Source organism: Pezoporus wallicus, unplaced genomic scaffold (assembly GCF_028554395.1).
Source record: "Pezoporus wallicus isolate ANWC-B61680 ecotype Strahan unplaced genomic scaffold, APGP_CSIRO_Pwel_v1 contig_5785, whole genome shotgun sequence".
NCBI classification, from domain to species: Eukaryota; Metazoa; Chordata; class Aves; order Psittaciformes; family Psittacidae; genus Pezoporus; species Pezoporus wallicus.
The window spans coordinates 858,935-879,538 of record NW_026641150.1 but is presented as its reverse complement, the minus strand read 5'-3'; the positions used below and the strand labels follow the sequence as shown (position 1 = coordinate 879,538).

Below are 20,604 nucleotides of genomic sequence, written 5' to 3'. Positions count from 1 at the left end.
CCTGTTCTCCTCCCCCACTGCTACAGAGTCCTGTAATTCTGGATTATACGTGGCAAAAGAACAGAATGGCAGATGGGACTGCTCCATATTTAATGCCTTCAGGGAGAAGAACAACACAAGAGCTTGCAGAGCACGTGTGGTCCACCAGCAGTCTGTCAAATCAAACCCTCATTACTATGGGAAGCTAATGCCTCAAGACTGAGAGTCACACAGCTCAGAGACACACTTCTACTGCAAGAAAACCTGCCATTCTCTCATGAATTTATGAAGAATTCAATCTGAATATTTTGTCAATCAGAGATTTTGCTCAGAAGGCTGGAGATTCGGAAGAGGCATGTAAAGAGGGATACGATCACCTCCCTGTTTCTCCCATTCTGGGACCTGATACAGTGGATGGACACTAATAACAGAAAAACTAGATCATAGCTGTATTGAACCTGAAGCTGTGCTTCAATGTGATCTATGTACTTATTTACAGATACACAGAGAGTAACACGTTTGGTATAATGCGCTGTTATAGTATGTTCATACATCCCTTGTCCCAGGTGTTGTTGCATTTTTTAGTGATTAGCATAAAATCTGTCTTCTCTATTAAAAGCAGTGATTTGGCTCTTGAGAAAGGGTAACGCAGAAGCCTGAGCAAGCTGCACAGGCTGAAGACCTTTTTCCCTTCCAATACACTCTTCTCCAAATTTCAAAGCAGTCCCACCATAAACAAGACTTTCCCTGGTCTTCAGTCTGTGCTGTCTGTCTAGCTCCACTTACTGGGAGAAAAGGAAGGGACTTAGCTTCTGGGCCAGTCGCGAAGGGATGACACTATTCCTCCCTTAAATGAGCAACAGTAGAAAGCAAGAAATGTATCTGTCTGCTGCACCACATAGTTGTTGTTTTTTTGACAGCTGAGATGATTAAGTGTGAGCCTGCAGAGCTCATCTGCTGCTATGGTGTCTGTCTGAACAGAAGAGGAAAAAACTGGGGAAAAGCCCATGCCCTGGGGTTAGTCTGGTGCCTGGACAAGTCTGAGCTGTCTCTAGAGTGTGTTCAAGCAGTAGCAGACTCAGACAGTGGACAGAAACCAGTAGTATGTGGTGATAGTTAATGCATCCTGTGACAGCAAAGCAAAACTGAGCAGCCCTCTTCTTCCAGGTGAGAGATGCAGTCTGCATTAAAAGAAATCTGACAGACCCTCCATTAACTAGGTGGTACGTGCTCTTCTCTTCATCTCTGCTGATCCGCAACAGCCACTTCTGGTAAATGATAATGTACCTGATGATAGCCACTGGCAGGGCAGTACCACTTAAGGCAGTGCCCCTCATTTGGCAGAGGATCCTGGTGGTGCAGACACAGGTTGCCTGACCAAGCACGTTTTTTTATAATTGCTAAATGTTATTTCCCTTCTGCAGTGCCACCTGGCGTCGGTTCCTTGAATGGGGATGTATTTCCAATGTCATTTTTCACAAGGCCCTCTATAATCTTTTTGCATGTAGATCTTTTGAAGGCTCAAATGATCGACCCTGCACAACCTTTTGCATGGATGCAAGCATCATTTCCCTCTGTTACTACAGCCACTCAACTGGTGATCTTCAGTGTTTGGGGGAAAAGCACATGGTCCTGCTAACTGAAGCTTTCCTCCTTTCTGCCAGACAGATGATTTCAGTGGATATTCCACATACACCTCCTTTCATGTTCTTACGCCATCCTCCTTATAACAAAACTTACATTAGCATTACCAATTTCATGCTGATAAAGCAGCAGTAGGTTTGTAACATGGCTTACCGTTAAGCTGCCGTGTCAAACAGAAAAGGTCTTTGTGCAATAAGACACGAGCTATGATCTGTTTTAGTGTTGTTCTGCTTTCTGAAGCAGAATATTAGATTCATATCCTGGTGCTTGTTTTACCAAACGTGATGTCTCAGCGTTTGTGTTTTACTTGTCCCATTTCTCTCTCTGCTCTGGTACTCTTGTGTTCTCAGGTTGCAGTTGTTCAGCTGCCTCTTCTGAAGCTAGCCCCGGAGAGAAATATAATCTGGAGAGCTCACCAGGAGAGATCTCTCTTGACAGTCTATAACTTGTTCTTATCGTGCAGCCAAATGGCCTCATGTTTTTATTAAATTACATTATAGAAGATGAGTTGGGGTTTAGACACCAGAAATCCAGAGTTTACCAATCATTTGCCTTCCCGTCATTTCCAGTTGAGAGCTGTATTTTTAAAAATATTTGCTTCCTCTGGACAATGATGCCCATTTCCAAACAGTGATTAATTTAATCTTAAAATATGATAGGCAATTAAAATGAGAGAAAATTTATGATTAGCAGATGCACACACTGTATTAGCTGAGCCAGTACTTAGTAACATAGTTCTCTTATTACATTATTTTTCACAAACAGCCCCCTCAGAACTTCTTTCTACTATTCTGCATGAAGATATCTGGAGTCTGTCATCTGGAATTATAACTACATTAACATGTAACACACAGAGTAATTTCTCACAAAAGTAAGCCTTGAAGATCCCAACTCTGTACTGGAACAAGCCCTGGGCACCCAGTAGCCTCCTCCCTGTACCCTGCTTTCCATGTAGAAGTAGCCAAAGTGTGGTGCCCAGATGTGAGCAATCCTGTAGGCAACATGCAGGGCCCAGATGTGAGCAGTGCTGTACTCCCAAGTAACTAATATCACCTGGTCCATGGGCAGTAGTCTCTACAGGCATGCTGCAGCAAATGTCAACAGATAAGCACAGGTAAGGTTGTAATACTGTGGCACATTATGAAGAAATTTGTGATTTCTCCTAATCACCTAACCTTTTAAAGAATCAACATCAGTGCAACACAGTTAATAAGTATGGGCTAGATAAATGCAGGGATGGTGTTGTATTGTCTTTGTTAAAGAACTGCTATAGCTCCCGATAACATAGGGCCTCACATAGTAACAACAAATGGGAATTGAGAACCCTGAGCCAAGGTTGAATGCATGGCAGTACTCCTGCCTCACATATGCTGAAAGAATACTGAGAAACTGAACATGAGCTGGTTTCAGTGTGTGCTTGCAGCCCAGAAAGCCAAGTGTATCCTGGGCTGCATCAAAAGGAGCGTGACCAGCAGGTCAAAGGAGGTGATCCTGCCCCTCTACTCTGCTCTCGTGAGACCTCACTGGGAGTATTGTGTGCACTTCTGGTGTCCTCAACATGGAACTGTTGGAGCAAGTCCAGAGGAGGGCCATGAGGATGATCAAGGGGCTGGAGCACCTCCTGTATAAAGATAGGCTGAGAAAGTTGGAGCTGTTCAGCCTGGAGAAGGCTACATGGAGACCTCATAGCAGCCTTCCAGTATCTGAAGGGGGCCTATAAGGATGCTGGGGAGGGACTCTTCATTAGGGACTGTAGTGACAGGACAAGGGGTAATGGGTTCAAACTTAAACAGGGAAGTTTAGATTGGATATAAGGAAGAAATTCTTTACTGTGAGGGTGTTGCAGCACTGGAATGGGTTGCCCAAGGAAATTGTGAATGCTCCATCCCTGGCAGTGTTCAAGGCCAGGTTGGACAAAGCCTTGGGTGACATGGTTTAGTGTGAGGTGTCCCTGCCCATGGCAGGGTGTTGGAACTTGATGATCTTAAGGTCCTTTCCAACCCTAACTATTCTATGATTCTATGATATGCCAGCCTGTCTATAATTACACAGCCACAGCTGGTTTTTCCCCAACTGTGAAGTCCTCTCATGATAAACATGACTACCTTTATATTAGGCAAATATATGTAGGCACCTGGAAACCTAAGGTACCCATAACTGAATTTAGATTCCTTACATTATATTAGACAATTCAGGAAATTTCTGATTTTCAGCTAACACTGATATGTCAAGTATTAGCTCAAGTAGGGTTTGTTGTTGAAATTCTTTGTCCAGTTGACCCTCTTAGAATTACTCAGGATGATGTTTTTCCACCTTAATTGATAAACAGCTCTGTCTGTTTTATGTTGTGCTTCTGTCCAGCAGAGGAAGTGACTGGGAAATTAAATGAACCTGCAAAGTATCCTGGTCTGGACTCTGGTTTGTTTGATTATTTGATCACATACTTGGTTGTCTCATAGTGTCTGTATAAGGCAGGACAATAATCCTTGCTATTCAGTTGTAAGAAATCAGAAGCAACTTTAGGCAAATCTCATTTCTTTCAATTACTAGCAACTTATTTGGGAGAAAAGATATTCCAAAATAAGATTATTAGACAACTTTTACAAAAATATTATGCCATTGTTATTATACTCTCTCCCTCATAAAGCAATAGTGATAACTGTAATTGTAATTCAGTGAATTCCAATCTTCATATGAAAAACTATTCTTTCTAAATTATTTGGAATATATTGTTCATTATTTTTTCTCATACTGAGGATTAGAGGTTTTTCTGACTTTTAAAATGCTTTTGGCATTGAAAAGATAATAATGACTTCTTCCTTCCAGTTTAGGAAACCTGAACAATCTGTTTGTAACAAATGTATGCTGCTGGTGTGCCTTCTAGAGATGTACTGAGTACATATCCCTGTCTTTAAATAGAAAGCCGTCAAAGGATAATTGCAGCATTTAAAAATACTGAAAGCATTCTAAGTAGGAAGGAAAGACATCTCAGTGGTTCAAGTATAAGAAGAAGAGAGTGTCTGGGTTATATTCCCAGGCTGGACAGATATTTCCTTTATAACCTTGGGCAGAATGCTTCATCTGTGGCTCTCCATATTTTATTCAGTATAAAATGGGAACTGTAACCCTTTTCTGCCTCAGAGAATACTAAAAATGTTTGTGCTGAGATGGAAGGTATTATCCAACTGTTATTATAAATGGAAGCATGGGATGTGTCTACACAGGCTCTCAGTTAAGAGCTGATCTAATCACACAGAGGAAACCCAAGAAAAAGAGCCAACAAACCTCATTCTCAAAGGCTCCTGTTACTATCCGGTTGTATCTTTCATCTGTATATATGTCTGTCTCCAGGAGCCTGACTCTCTGAGAATATGCTTTGCCACAGATTTTCAGGAAGGAGAAAGTGTTGAGATTAGTTTCTAACCCACTGCCTATTATATTTAAGAAAATTTTGAACAGTATAACACAAAAATGTTTCCTACAAAAAACTAACTTGCCATAGAGTAGAGAAACTTTCCTGCAGGTAGGACCCAAGCCTGGCTCCCCTGCTAAATCTCACACCTAAGAATATCTGTAGCTCCTGTGCTGCTCTTTTTGCCTATAGCCCCTCTATTTCTACCAGTTCAACAGTGGTAATAATAAGATGTACTTAGAAATTCTATAGCATCTGGGAGCATGCAGTGTAGCCTTGGATTCATAAACACATTTAGAAGTCTAAAACCCAACGTTTTAACAGCCATGAGGACCCATCTCCCTACATCCATCACTTTGTAAATTCAGGCCTTAAAAGTCACTTTCTCAGACCAATTTATTGCAACTTTTTATTTAATAGAGTAGAATAGCTTCTCAACTAGGCATAGCAAAACCATTCAACAGTTCAATGCAGGAAGCAGAGAAAAATACTGTATTCACTAATTTAGATACACAGGGTATTAATCATCTGGCTAGAATGTGGCAGACTTGAACACTAGGAATTGTTCTTACGCTTTTAAGAAGGCTATGGATTGAAGTTTGTTTCCTTACAAAAATATAATAATATACACTGATTCCTCCCAATACTGTGAATGAAGTCAGTAATCTCCAAGAATTTTAATGGAAAAAAGCTCAGGCTGGTATGAAACGGACTTTAAGAAATGGTTGATCAGCTTAATGAATACATAGAATTCACTAAGTGAATAGAAATTCTTCTTCTAATATTTGTAGGAAAATGAAACTCAAGATGTATCCTGCAGGGGATATTGTTACCTTGACAGTCACTTTTGTGTGGAAGTATAGTACATATTGTTACAAAGTGACTAATTGCTATACTCAAAATAAACCTGCAGGAAAGAAAAAGAAAATGTTTCCCTCTATTTTTAAAAGTGTTTACACTATACATTTGACACAGCTAGAGGTACAGCTACTTTCAGCATTTTCTTCACTAGTTCACTGGAAAGGAAAAAAATCAGTATCATAAAAACTCTCCAAATACTGAGAGGAGAGCAGAAAAATCAATAAGCACTTTAAAAAGCATTAGAGAATGAAATCTTCAGAGTGACCCCTTAAAGAGTAGATAGTCAGAAAACTGCTTAAATACAGCTAGTTCAAATATAACAACCACAACATGACATTTGCTTATCAGATATTAATGTTTTTAATATTTAAAACAAAAGCATGGGAAGAATTGAATCCTTCTTTGCCAACTGGTTGCTGTCTCTTCTCCCCTGTGACAAGGATTAAAACCCAAACCTTGACCTTGAGGCTTTCAGCTAACACAGATGTGAGAGTTGCTATTGGCATGAGAAATATGCACCTGGGGAAATGAGCAAGCAAAGTAAGGTTAATGGAGTAAGTTTAAAGTAAGGTTAAAAGCAAAGTAAGGTTAAAAGCAAAGAAAATGAAAAAAACCCTCTGAACTTATTGCTTTATAGTGAAATTAGCTAAAACAACACTAAAGGAGAAAATTGATCAGAAAACTCCAATTAGCTTGTCATTCCTGCTTGTACAGTATTGCAATGCTTTGTAGAGCTTTGTTACTGACTTATGCTACTTTAATGAGTTACTTTTGCCTAGTGGTATTACCACATAGAATCATAGAATGGTTTGGACTGGAAAGGACCTTAAGATCACCTAGTTCTAACCCCCCTACCATGGCCAGTGACACCTTCCCTCAGACCAGGTTGCTCCAAGCCCCATCCAACCTGGCCTTGAACACTGCCAGGGATGGGGCAGCCACAACTTCTCTGGGCAAAATATTCCAGGGCCTCACTACCCTCAGAGTAAAGAATTTCTTTCTTATATCCAATCTGAACTTTCCCTCTTTAAGCTTGAAGCCACTACCCCTTGTCCTATCAGTGCAGTCCTTAATGAAGAGTCCCTCCCCAGCATCCTTGTAGACCCCCTTCAGATACTGGAAGGCTGCTATGAGGTCTCCACGCAACCTTCTCTTCTTCAGGCTGAACAGCCCCAACTTTCTCAGCCTGTCTTCATATGGGAGGTGCTCCAGTCCCCTGATCAGCCTCATGACCTTCCCCATGACTTGTTCCAACAGTTCCATGTCCTTTTTATGTTGAGGACACCAGAAGTGCACACAATACTCCCAGCGAGGTCTCATGAGAGCAGAGTAGAGGGGCAGGATAACCTCCTTCAACCTGCTGGTGACGCTCCTTTTGATGCAGCCCAGGACATAGAATCATAGAATAGTTAGGGTTGGAAAGGACCTTAAGATCATCAAGTTCCAACCCCCCTGCCATGGGGAGGGACACCTTACACTAAATCATATCACCCAAGGCCTCGTCCAACCTGGCCTTGAACACTGCCAGGGATGGAGCATTCACAACCTCCCTGGGCAAACCTTTCCAGTGCCTCACTACCCTAACAGGAAAGAATTTCCTTCCTATATCCAATCTAAACTTCCCCTTTTTAAGTTTGAACCCGTTACCCCTTGTCCTGTCACTGCAGTCTCTAATGAAGAGTCCCTCTCCAGCATCCCTATAGGCCCCCTTCAGATACTGGAAGGATGCCATGAGGTCTCCACGCAGCCTTCTCTTCTCTAGGCTAAACAGCCCCAACTTCCTCAGCCTGTCTTCACACGGGAGGTGCTCCAGTCCCCTGATCATCCTCGTGGCCCTTCTCTGGACTTGTTCCAACAGCTCCATGTCCTTTTTATGCTGAGGACACCAGAACTGCACACAATACTCCAGGAGAGGTCTCATGAGAGCAGAGTAGAAGGGCAGGATCACCTCCTTTGACCTGCTGGTCACGCTCCTTTTGATGCAGCCCAGGATACGGTTGCCTTTCTGGGCTGCGAGCGCACACTGAAGCAGGCTCATGTTCATTTCCCCGTCGACCAACGCCCCCAAGTCCTTCTCGGCAGGGCTGCTCTGAATCTTTTCTCTGCCCAACCTGTAGCTGTGCCTGGAATTGCTTCGACCCAGGTGTAGGACCTTGCACTTGTCATGGTTAAACTTCATGAGGTTGGCATCAGCCCACCTCACAAGCATGTCAAGGTCCCTCTGGATGGCATTCCTTCCCTCCAGCCTGTCAACCGAACCACACAGCTTGGTGTCATCGGCAAACTTGCTGAGGGCGCACTCAATCCCACTGTCCATGTCAGCGACAAAGATGTTGAACAAGACTGGTCCCAACACCGATCCCTGAGGGACACCACTCGTTACTGGTCTCTAGCTGGACATTGAGCCATTGACCACAACTCTTTGTGTGCGGCCATCCAGCCAGTTCTTTATCCACCGAGTGGTCCATCCATCAAATTGATGTCTCTCCAATTTAGAGACAAGGATGTCGTGTGGGACAGTGTCGAACGCCTTGCACAAGTCCAGGTAGATGGCATCCACTGCTCTACCCCTGTCCATCAGTTCTGTAGCCCCATCATAGAAGGCCACCAAATTGGTCAGGCAGGATTTCCCCTTAGTGAAGCCATGCTGGCTGTCACCAAGCACCTTGTTGATTTTCATGTGCCTTAGCATGCCTTCCAGGAGAATCTACTCCAAGATTTTGCCAGGCACAAAGGTGAGACTGACTGGTCTGTAATTCCCTGGGTCATCCATTTTCCCCTTCTTGAAAATGGGGCTTATATTTCCCTTTTTCCAGTCGTTGGGAACTTCACCTGACTGCCATGATTTTTCAAATATGATGGCCAGCGGCTTCACAACTTCATTCACCAGCTCCTTCAGGACCCATGGATGGATCTCATCAGGACCCACAGATTTGTGCACATTCAGTTTTTTAAGATGGTCTCGAACCAGTTCCTCTCCTACAGTGGGCACAAGGTCCTCATTCTCACAGTCCTTGCATCTGCCTTCCAAGACTTGGGTGGTGTGGTCAGAGCCTTTGCCAGTGAAGACCGAGGCAAAGAAGTCATTCAGAACCTCAGCCTTCTCCAAATCCTGTGTAGCCAGTTCTCCCAAGAGCTTCCTGAGGGGGCCTACGTTCTCCCTTGTCTGTTTTTTATTTGCTACATACCTGTAGAATCCCTTCCTGTTATCTTTAATACCTCTAGCTAAGTTTAATTCTAACTGAGCCTTAGTTTTCCTAACCTGGTCCCTAGCTTCTTGGACAACATCCCTGTACTCTTCCTATGCCACCTGTCCTTGCTTCCACTTATTATAAGCCTCTTTTTTCAATTGAATTTTCCTCAGGAGCTCCTTATCCATCCAAGAAGGTCTCCTGGCCCTCCTGCTGCACTGGTTTCTGGGAGGTGAGTGCACACTGAAGCCAGCTCATATTTGACCAACACCCCCAGGTCCTTCTCCGCAAGCCTGCTCTGAATCTCTTCTCCACCCAGCCTGTAGCTGTGCCTGGGATTGCCCGGACCCACATGTAGGACCTTGTACTTTGCTTTGCTGAGCTTCATGAGTTGGCATTGGCCAAACTCTAAAGTATAAATACATCAGTACATTTTGACTGGTCTGCTACATGCTATTTTTATATTCAGTATCTTATTTTGATAGTTTCCACTCCCCTCCTTTGTCTGGGGCTGAGAAAGATCAAAACCCTTTGCTCTAAAATACTGAAGCCAGATATGGTCAAAACTATTGAAAATATGATGTTGTATACAAAATGAAACATATATTTGGAAATATTAACTCACTCTTATTACAGAACTTCATTTTCCAGGCTCCCTTCCAAAATTATTGATCTCCTTTTTAAAAGGAAATAGTTGTCACAAGGTGGCTTTAATTTTCAAAAACATTTTAACAGCATTTGGGGGGGGGGGGGGGGTTGACAAAATAGAAGCATTTTTGCAAAAGTTTCATCAAATCACTTTCTGGTACAAGATGATTCAATGAGATTTCTTTACTGCAACTCTAACAAGACTGTGACACTATGGGCACACAGAAACCTGGAAAATGTCAGGTAGTTTTACTGAGCTTGCTGGAATGCCTGTTTGCTGGCTGCAGTTTTACTATTAATTGAGAAGATATATAATGCTGTTCTCCCCTCCATGATCAGTAACATTTAATATTGAGTGGGTTTCAGTGTGTGCCTGTCTGTATATCTTCATGTTGGAAAAGAATTCTGTTTATGGCTAAGAAGCACTGGACTGATAAAACAAAAACTTATCAGGTCGTGGCAGCACCACCAGAGGAAACAACTGTTCTGAGAAGCAAAACATTACTACAGGTTCCAATTTATAGGATAGCTAGTATTACATCTTGAACTGTTGCTTTACTCTAAATACTGAGCAGAATTCCAAAATAGAAAAAAAAATAAAAAGTCCTTAGTTTTGCCCTTATATAGCTTAAATCGTAGTTTCTGGCATCTCTTAAGTATTTCAAAACACAGGTTTCTTTTTTGATACAAATGCCAATCCAGTGGACCTTTCTGTAGGTGTACAGCATTTTGAAACACACTTCAGGCTTCTCAGTCAACAGAACAGCTAAAGTGAAGAGTTTAGAAAATGGAGAGGTAGTAGTAATATTGTGAAAGTCCCAGTAAGTAGGCTGCAATGCAGAACTAAGACACTCAGGAGAGTTAAACTTGGATAAAACTCCCTCTTCACCTAAGGCCTACTTGTGCAAAGGGAAAAATCTACCAGAAATCAAGCCACAGCACCTCTTTCTGGAACACGCCCTTCAGAAACGCGGCCTTCCCCTTCATACTGCAGACTCAACATAGCAGGGCTCTAGGCTGTTATAGGGTTGCCTATGTGGAAAATATATGCTGCGGTACAGAAGTCAGATGGTGTCAGAACCAGCAGACCCAGATGCTGCTCCTTCAGGGCTGTGATATGCTAAGTAAGGCACAGATAGTATCCTCCACTGTCTGCAGCCACTATAATTCTTGGCATATAATTCTTATATGACACAAAAAAGTCAATCTGGCACAGTGGAATGCTAGAGATGTCAGCATGATGCTCTACTCATGATTTGGCTGTCCCACCAACAGCTAGTGCTGTCTAAGGTATTGTGTCCTGTAGACATAACCATGAAGGAGCTGAGAAAACCAGAACAATTAATCCTAAGGTTTTTTATAAGGGTAGGAATCTTTTCTTAGCATTATTACTTAAATTTAGAAAGCTTAAGACCAAAAGGGATTACGATACCCTCCAGTCTGATCTTCTGCACAACATAAACACAACTCAGTTGCTTTTGTGTCAGTTTCTATCTGCTCACTAGGCCTGTAACAGAAGGCTGATTTAAAATGTTTGAGATCTGGAGAAAGTGCCATGCTCTTAAACACCTCTCTCTACTGGTTGAACATCCCTATTGAATTAAACCCTTTCTTTTTTTTACTAGCCTTATTTTTGGCAAGCTTCAACTTTCATCTCCTGCTGGATCTCACTGTACATTCTTCTGCTATAAAGCTATGTAACAGCAAAAATATGTTCTTTATGTAGCAGCTCTGAACACAAGTTTTTTTAAGCTTCTGTAGATAAACTGAATTCCTTGTAAGTCAGTCACTGTCATACTTCTAAAAGCATGCATTTATCTATGTTAACTTATGAATTTTCTGTACTATGAAAAATCTGAGCAGCTATTGCTTTTTTTCATAGTCTGATGCTCAGAGGCCAAGCAGCAAGGTGAACTAAGTTTACAGCTATACAGTAAGCAAAAATAGTCAGTATTTTCTTTTTCTCAATTTTCAAAAATGAAATAAAATTCTCTATGTCATAAAAATGCTGGAGGACATAATAAGCTGATTTAAGCTGCACTGGAGCTGGTAAAACCACAATAATCTGCATATGTTAGCAACCTGCCTTATCAGAATTAGCATTTGTAAAGAGGATTGCAGGATTAATTATTTTCATTAAGAGAAAAGCAAGGAGATCTATCTGTGAGCAGCAGAACTAATGAAACTTCGCTTCCTCCATTTCCCAGCAATTTGCATCCTTCCTGCCTCTTTCTGCTCACTTTCCACATTATCTCCAGAGCTCTCTCTCCTTTACACCTTTGGCTCCTGCATCATCCATCAGGCTTGGCAAGAAAGGTTCAGAGCTAGGTGTATATACCTAGCTGTCCAGGGTGTGCATACCAATCAGCTGCTTTGCTAACAGCAAACACAATAGGGATAACTAAGTTCTCCTTACCTTTCTTTTCAAGGGGGCACTAATTTGACCTTAATACTCTCACTGACTAATTTCATTAGATTTTTCTTAAGTAATATCCTTAAGAACTCCACCCCTCTACTAAATTTGTTTAAAATTGGTGAAGAGATCCAAGAGTTATGAGGAGGCACAGACACAGAGTAACTGCTGAGCCTCCTTTTGTTAGGAAAAGGGGCTAGAAATGAAAGAATACATTCCCAGTAATGTAATTGTCAGCTATTACAGTGCTTCAGAAACATAATGTAGGATGTAGTTTTGCTGAAGTTGAAAAGCTTAAATTAGTATTTGTACTTTTGCTTGCAGGCACACACAATTGAGCACATTTTAATGGCATGTTCTTATTGTGCTGCTCTGTAATATGTTTTGATTCCAGAATGGTGACACTATTGCCACAGGTAAAATGACCAGCATAACCAGAGAGAATTACTAACATCCACTTGAAAGCAGTAACAGGATATTTGTGAGTGACTGGATTCCCTTGGAATGTAAAGATTTTTTAAAAGAACATCGCTTCCTGTTATTATTGTCAAAGTGGTGTTTTTGTTTTTTTTCCATGTGAACAACCATATTTGCTGCTTGATAGATTAACACCTTCCGTGATGGAATCTAAATCTGGAGCGATCATCAGCAGTAGTGACCCACTGGCTTTTTGTAGGACAACTGTGTTTGCTTCAGATGGAGAATGGAAGAGACAGTCTGCTGCTTGGTACAAAAATATGGCACACCATCTCTGAAGTCTTTCTTAGAGAATTATTAGAGATGCAGCTTTCTCTCTCCTCCCCCCTGGCTTTATTCACATGGGATAAAGTTCTGGTAACTATTAACTTTGGGTTCTACTGTACTTCTCAAAAGAGCCTGAACAAAGTATCACTAAGATTTGAAGAGCTATAATCTGAGTGGTGAGACTATGATAGTTCAACTACAATATTCCAAGTGACAAAACCCCATACATCCTCAATGAATTTCAGTTCTGCACTGCCATCAAGATTAATGTGACAAGATTGCCATCAAGTCTCTGTCAGTAATGCTAGTGATAAGCCACCATTTACATCTATAATGTTCCCATAAGGAAAGGCCTGCATGTGTGTCTGTGGAAGGAATACACACAAAATCATAGCTACACTGTGAAGAGATAATAAAGCCAACAGGGGCTGCCAGAAAGTGTACTGCACAGTAGGCATGTATTTATATCAAGCTCCAGCAGCACAGCAGAATAATTACTCTCTAAATATGTATTTTGGGCTGGACCCAGTGTGAATTTACTAAGTAAAAGAAATGGAAGACAGATGTCTTGTGAAGTCTGTGTCCATGTTAGGGGATGACAAGCCTGACAAGCTCTGTTTTGCCCACTGGAGGCCAAGACCTTCGCAGGGGACTAGGGCTGCCCAGCCTCAAGGCTGAGGGATGAATGTGGATGGAGTACCTGATGGACTTAATCTGATAGACTCATCAACTTATCTTTATGAGCTTAAAGGCTAACATTAACTTAGCCACATTGCTTGGTGGACTTGCTGAAATTTTAACAATGGGTAGCAACTTATATATGTCTCAGATGATGACCGTAGAAGTGAATAATGTTAGGGCAACAGTCAGCAAAGTACTTTTTACAGCGGCCAAACCAGATGAAACAAGGGGGGAAAAGTAATAATGACAAGAGGAGATCATGACCACCAATTCATAGACCACCTACCCCAGGTATACCACATCCTCAAAAGATTAAGAAAGTGAAACTCTTATATGGGGAGATTTAGGTTGGATCTAAGGAAGGAGTTCCTTCCTGTAAGATCAGTGAGGCACTGGAATAGGCTGCCCAAGGAAGCTGTGGCTGCTCCATCCCTGGCAGTGTTGAAAGCCACGATGGACAGGGCCTTGAGCAACCTGGTCTAATGTGAGGCATCCCTGCCCATGGCACGGGTTGGAACTATATGATCTTAAGGTCTTTTCCAACCCTAATCATTCTATGTTAGGTGAGTCAGTTTTAGCCAATCATAAGAGTGAATAACAATACATATGTGCTAGGAGATTGAATATGTTAATGTTCAGTGTGTATAAATAATTGTGGTTTGGGAAGCTTTGGTGTACTAGTTTTGTGGTATTACCACCTAGCACCCATCTCTGCAGACTGAAATAAACACCTTGGCCCTGTGTGTTTATTGGCTTCTTGCAAACCTGGTGAAAGAACCCAGATTTGGGACAACAGAACTTCACACATTTTTCCAGATCTGCAGATGACAGCCTCAAGCCATGCCAGGGGAGGTTTAGACTGGATATTAGGAAAAACTTCTTCACCAAAAGGGTGATGAGATTTTGGAACAGGCTGCCCAGGGAAGTTGTGAAGTCACCATCATTGGAGGCGTCAAAACCAGTGTAGTGACATGCTTTAGCTTTAGGCTTGGCAGTCCTGGGGTAACGGTTGGACTTGATGATCTTCAAGTTCTTTTCCAACCTACTTGATTCTATGACTCATAACTACTTTGTGTGGAAAAGTTACCAACGTGCCGGGACTCCCCAGGGCTGTGAGTCACAGCAAGTGCAGCACAGCAAGTCACCCTGCTTGTTCTTCTCTGAGGGGGAATGAATGAGCCTGATCTCCCCAGCTTTTGGGGAAACTCAAATGCTGTTGCAGAATGGGAATTTTCTATTTAATTTTGGGAATTCAGGGAACACTTTCGGCCAGGGTTGGTGCGCATCGCAGGTGTTGCAGCACTGGCCTAGGCCCGGTTCCCACCGCGTTGCCTCAGGACAGCCAGGTCCTCCCCACCCCTGCGTGCCCTCCTCGCGGGTGCCCCGGGCTCGGCGGCAGCTCGGATCCTGCACGGGGCTGCGGCGGAAAGGGACGTGTGTCCCTGTGTGTGTATGCATGTGCCTGTCGCCTGCCCCGGAACCCCCGGGCCAGGGGGGCGGCGGCGCGGCGGAGCGTGTTCCCGGAGGCGCGCTCCGATGCCGCCCGGCGCGCTGGGGCATTGTGGGTGCCTAGCTGCCGCCGATGCGGCTTTCGGCGGGTTCTGTTAAAATGGCGCCCTAAGGCGGCGGTGGCCGGTGCTGCTGGGTCCTTGCGCTGCTTAGCGGGAGGGGCGCGCTTCTTCTCCTCCCTTCCGCTGTCATCCCGCCGTGCCTCCGGCTCCGCAGCCCGCTCCCCCGCTACACACACCTCCTGCCTCCCGGGCGGCGATGGCGACCCCGGACCAAAAATCCCCCAACGTTTTGCTGCAGAACCTCTGCTGCCGCATCCTGGGCAAAAGCGAAGGTAACGGCTCTCTCGCGCCATTCCCTCCGCCGGCAGCCGATAAAGCTACCGGCAGCGGGGTGGGTGGAGGAGGGATGCGACGAGGAGGGTGTGCGAGCCCGGCGGGGAGAGGGGATGCCGGGGCGGGGGGACGCCGGTGACACCGAGAGAAGCTGTGCTGGCCCCGCCGGACCTGACCGGCCGCCAAGGGCGTCCCCCTCGTCCCCGTGGTTGTGGCCCGGCCCGTCGCGGCAGGGCTTGAGGAGGCGGGCTGGCAGCCCGGGCGATGCGCCCCGGGCCTCTGGGCGACTCTGCTGCTGGCGGGGTGGCCGCGGCAGCCTGAGCCTGAGCTGCGGACGGCTGGGGAGCGCTGTGGCGGCCCACGAGCGGCCCCGTCCCTCGGAGCGCATCGCGGGGTGATGATGGCGCTCCCGCCCTGTGGGGAACACGGCACCGCTCCGGCGGGGCTTGGGGCAAAAGGTGGCTCCTGTCCGCGTTCAGGTACCTTTGCCTTCCTCCGGTGTCTGCTCCAGTCGAAGCATTGCCATCCCCATGGTCCTCCACAGGTTCTCTGCATCTTGGTGCTTCTTTGATCCTCTAGCCAGGGAGTGAATCTCTTGCCTGTTTGCGTAAGTTTCTATCTGTTGCAAACAAGGCAAACACTTTTTAGTCAGAGCAGTCTGAGTTTGCAGTCAGAGGGTGGAAAGAAAGAGGTACATGGGCTAAGTCTCCTTTTTAAGTTGCTCTGTTTATAAGCATTGCTCACTAGACAATTTCATAAAATCATAGAATCAACCAGATTGGAAAAGACCTTTAAGATCCTCAAGCCCAACCATTCCCCAGCCCTGCCAGCGCCACCACTAAACCATGTCGCTAAGGGTCTTGTCTACATGATTTGTGAACGCTTCCAGGGATGGTAACTCCACCCTGAGTAGCCTGTTCCAATACTAGACCACCCCTTGGGGAAGACATTGTTCCTCATCTCAAGTCTAAACCTTTCCTGGTGCATCTTGAGGCCATTTCCTTGTCCTGTCACTTTTTCCTTGGGAGCAGAGACCAGCAACCTCCTGGCTCCATCCTCCTGTCAGGTAGTTGTAGCCATAGCCATAGCTTTTGTTGTATCTATTTTCCTGTATCTATTTCTTCCTTATTAGTAATGGCTGAAAAGTTGTTTATGTGTTCTTTTCTCTATCCATGCCACTATTCTGGCAAGTCTCTTCTGTTACTTTTAGGTATTTCTGACAGCAGCTAATAATTCTAATAATTGACCTGTTTCAAAAAATTGGGTTTGAATTGACTAAGCCATGGTCTATATGTGAGTTACTGCTATCTTAGAAGTCTAGAAAATGAGTGAGTGACAAGGTGAAAATATATACTTCTTGTCTCTCAAATTTTGTTTCTGTCTGTTGGAGACAGTATCTCATAGACTCATACACCATCCTTGTCTCTAAATGGCACAGGTATCGGTATAATGGGTGAGCTACTTGTGGATAAAGAACTGGCTGGATGGGCAACATCCGAAGAGTCGCAGTTAATGTCCCAATGATGAAATTGAGATCAGTAACAGGTGGTCACTCTCAGGCATTTGTATTGGGACTGATGCTTGTCAGTGTCTTTATTAATGACATAATCTGATTGAGTGTACCCTCAGCAGGTTTGCAGATGACACCAAGCTGAGTGGTGCAGCTGCTGTTCTTAGGGAAGGGATGCGATCCAGCGGGACCTCGAAGGCTCGAGAGATGGGCCTGTGTGAACCTCATCAAGTTCAATAAGAACAAGTGCAAGGTCCTGCCCAGGACTGGGGCAGTCCCCAGTATCAGTATGGACTGGGGGATGAATGGATTGAGAGCAGCTTTGTAGAGAAGGACTTGGGGGTGTTGGTGGATGAAAAGCTGGACGTGAGCTAGCAATGTGTGCTTGCAGCTTAGAAAGCCAATTGTATCCTGACCTCCATAAAAAGAAGCATGCCCCTCAGGTCAAGAGAGGTGATTCTCCCCCTCTATTCTGTTCAGATGAGACCCCACCTGGAGTAATGCATTCATCTTTGGGGCTACCAATACAAGAGAGACACGGACCTACTCAAGCAAGTCCAGTGGAGGGCCGTGAAAATTATCAGAGGGCTGCAACACCTTGCCTATGAAGAAAGACTGAGACAATTTGGGTTGTTCAGCTTGGGAAAGAGAAGGCTTATTGAAGAGACCTTATTGTGGCTTTTCAGTACTTAGAGCTTAGAAGAATGACAGACTTTTTACCAAGGCCTGAAGTGACAGGACATAGGGTAATAGTTTTAAACAGAAAGAGGTTATGTTTAGATTGGACATAAAGAAGAATTTTTTTTATGATGAAGATGGTAAAGCACTGGAAAAGGTCACAAGATAAGTTGTGGATGCCCCATCCCTGGAAGGTCAGGTTAAACAGGGCTTTGAGCAACCTGATCTAGTGAAAGATACCCCTGCCCTTGGCAGGAGGGTTGTACTAGGTGGTCCTCAAACCCAAACCATTTTGTGATTATGTGGTTCATCTGAGAAGCTTGGAAGAGTAGGTAAAGAAGTTGCAAGCTCTTTCTCTTCCCTGAAATGTTGAGTTAGGACTCCTTCACAGAAACATTCTGTTGATAGGTGATCTTGCGGATCTTTTCCAACCTAAATTATTCTATGATCAACAGCTGTTGATTGCTGTGTTTTGTTTTCCGAAATCCATTCCCTCCATTTTATGTCTAAGTCTTCTGCAAGGCCATAGATTTCCCATTTCCAAAATTGTCAATCTGTAATAATTCTGTGACAGGAACTCCTGTTGTGAGATTTTATCAGGATGTGGTGTTTCTTTTCTCTTATCTCCCCCATGTTAATGGTAGCTTCTGAACTGTTTAATACCTCTTGTGTTTTTATGTAACCACACATTTCTTTTAGCGACCTAACTCTATATTAAAGGATATTTTATCTTAGTTAGCCTACAGTTCTAAGGTACTATTATAGCTTCGCTTCTAATGCTGTTTCTTGCTTTTAACGTCCCTTGAAAACTTTTTTCTAATACAAGTGGTGTATGTTCTTACCTAAGAGCACTTCAGACTTTTTGTTACCAGAAATCTGAAATTATTGTGTTAGTTCTGCCTACAAAAAGAAAGAAAAAAAAGAAAAAAGGCTTGTTTTATCGAAGTAGTGGAGGCCTCTGTGAGGACATTATTCTATGTTGCGTAATCTTTTCGAGACTCTTGGATTTGAAAGGGGTTGGAATTTAAACTCAGTATAAGCTTGTTTCTAGGTATTGAGTATCTTGTCTATGTCTGTGGTACTTACAAAAGTCAAACAGAGCATGAGAATAGAAACAGAAACCTCTGTGATTATCAGTCAAGGTATGAGTATTGAGGAGAGGTGGCTCACTTCTACTGACTTTGGATCTAGCCTTTTTTTTTGAAGCCATGGTTTCTATACATCTGTCTCTTCTGACTGGAATAAGAAGTTTATTTGCAAGCAACATGTATGAAAGCATGCAAGCAAACTGATTTTTGTGATTTTTGCTTTTTTAAACCCTTTCCTGTATGATTCTACTAATGTGACTAAAATCTCTTGCATGTGTGACTGATGAAAAGTGAAATTTTGCCCAACATCACGGTAAGCTGTAGTCCACTACACCTGTTCACTTGTGGGTTGTCTGAAGACTTCTTTGAAGTAAAAAACTTCAAAACCAACCTCAAAACGCATAGTGTGGGTTGTCTGCCACATTTACCATCACACACATGTTTTTATGCCTGTGACAGGTTGGAAGCCCATCCTTACTCTGCTCTGTATTTGTGTGTTACAGTCAGAGGGACTCTAGCACTGAAGGCTCACTGTTCTAACATTACTTCTCTTGAAGATCAACTGCAGTATGCATGTTAGTTTGTTGTTAGCTCAGCTATTGATTTAAGCGCATAGTGACTGGTGAATCAAAAAGTGTACGTGACAAGTCTCGGCTGAAAGGTCTGTATGGTGATTGTCGTGTCTGTGTCCATCCCCAACCCCCCTTGTTTCTATGTCCAAGTAATGATTAAAGAAAAAGGAATTATGTTAGTACCAGCATCCTCTGTGTGGAGATAGATGTACGTATTCCTCAGTGGTAAGGAAACCACCAGACAAGTTATTTAGCATCTTACTGTGCTTCAGGCTTGTAGCTGTAATTTCCTTTCCGCACAGGATAAGATTGAAATATAGTATTTGGTGTGGCTAGTGGTCTACGTGCAGCTTCTCTCCTCCTTGTGTACTGATGAAGTTAGGCAGCTTTGTATATACTCATTCTCTTTTTTTGAAGCAAACTTTACAAGTTGCAGTTTAGTTTTTGGTAAGTAATTTATGGTGTTTAGTTACTTCTATAGAATTTAGGGGAAAAAAGCTTTGATAGTTGAGATATCTTTAAATTTAGTAGAGAAATTTCTAGTAAAAAATTGTAACAAGAAGCTGAAGCTAGGTGCAAAGAGCCATCTTTAACCATTTGCATAGTTAGCCTGCTGTGAATGTCTTGAAATCCTAGCTTTTGATACCTTCCTGGAATAAGTGCTCTAGTTAAATAGAGTTGGGTGAAGTGTAATGGGTAAGTAATAGAAAGGAGTTGAGATTTGACAATCTAATGGTTCTTCCTACCTGCACGTTCCCTGAATTTGTACTTCAGAATGTTTGTTCTACTTAGCTGTGTTCCTTCTCAGCACTTCATTACGTTTGTGAGGAAGTTATGGCTTCAGAAAGAGCTGAAGGAGTTCGTTTATGTAATGTCTGCATCATAATAGTGCACTTAGAGCTAATGTGGTTTGAGTGGTCTTAACGCTGCATCCATGTCTACATTCTGCAATCCCATGCCTGAACTCCTCTGTAAACCCAGCAGACAGCAGGCTCCATCAAGGATTCTTTCATTTCTGCCCATGATGACCTTAGGGGGCCTTCCAACAACATAAATATTGTTAAAAATTTATGTTGAAGTGAATTTGTGCTATTTTGGAATGTGACTGCAGAGGCTCCCAGTGGTGGAGCTATCCTCTCTCCCTATTACTTCTTTTCTGAGACCATACAATAGGTTGATGGCTTGTTTTGTTTCCTGAATCAGTCAGCTGCACAGGTCTAGTAACTGATTTTTTGCTAGCAGCAGTGCCTCTGAGAAACTCATTACAGGGTCTGCTATGTGGAAGAATTCTATTTAAAATAATGGTAATAAAAAAATCTGCCTCAAATGTAGGTTGTTT

The 20,604-nt window shown here is 43.4% G+C and overlaps 1 protein-coding gene across 1 annotated transcript in view; it reads left to right on the top strand.

The window, feature by feature from the left end:
- The first annotated feature begins 15,089 nt into the window (after window positions 1–15,089).
- TUBGCP3 (tubulin gamma complex associated protein 3) overlaps window positions 15,090–20,604 on the top strand; it is a 51,982-nt gene continuing 46,467 nt past the window's right edge. Inside the window, exon 1 of the mRNA XM_057422393.1 lies at window positions 15,090–15,416. Within this exon, the coding sequence (XP_057278376.1) occupies window positions 15,341–15,416 (76 nt within the window). The 5' untranslated portion in view covers window positions 15,090–15,340. The remainder of the gene's footprint in view (window positions 15,417–20,604) is intronic.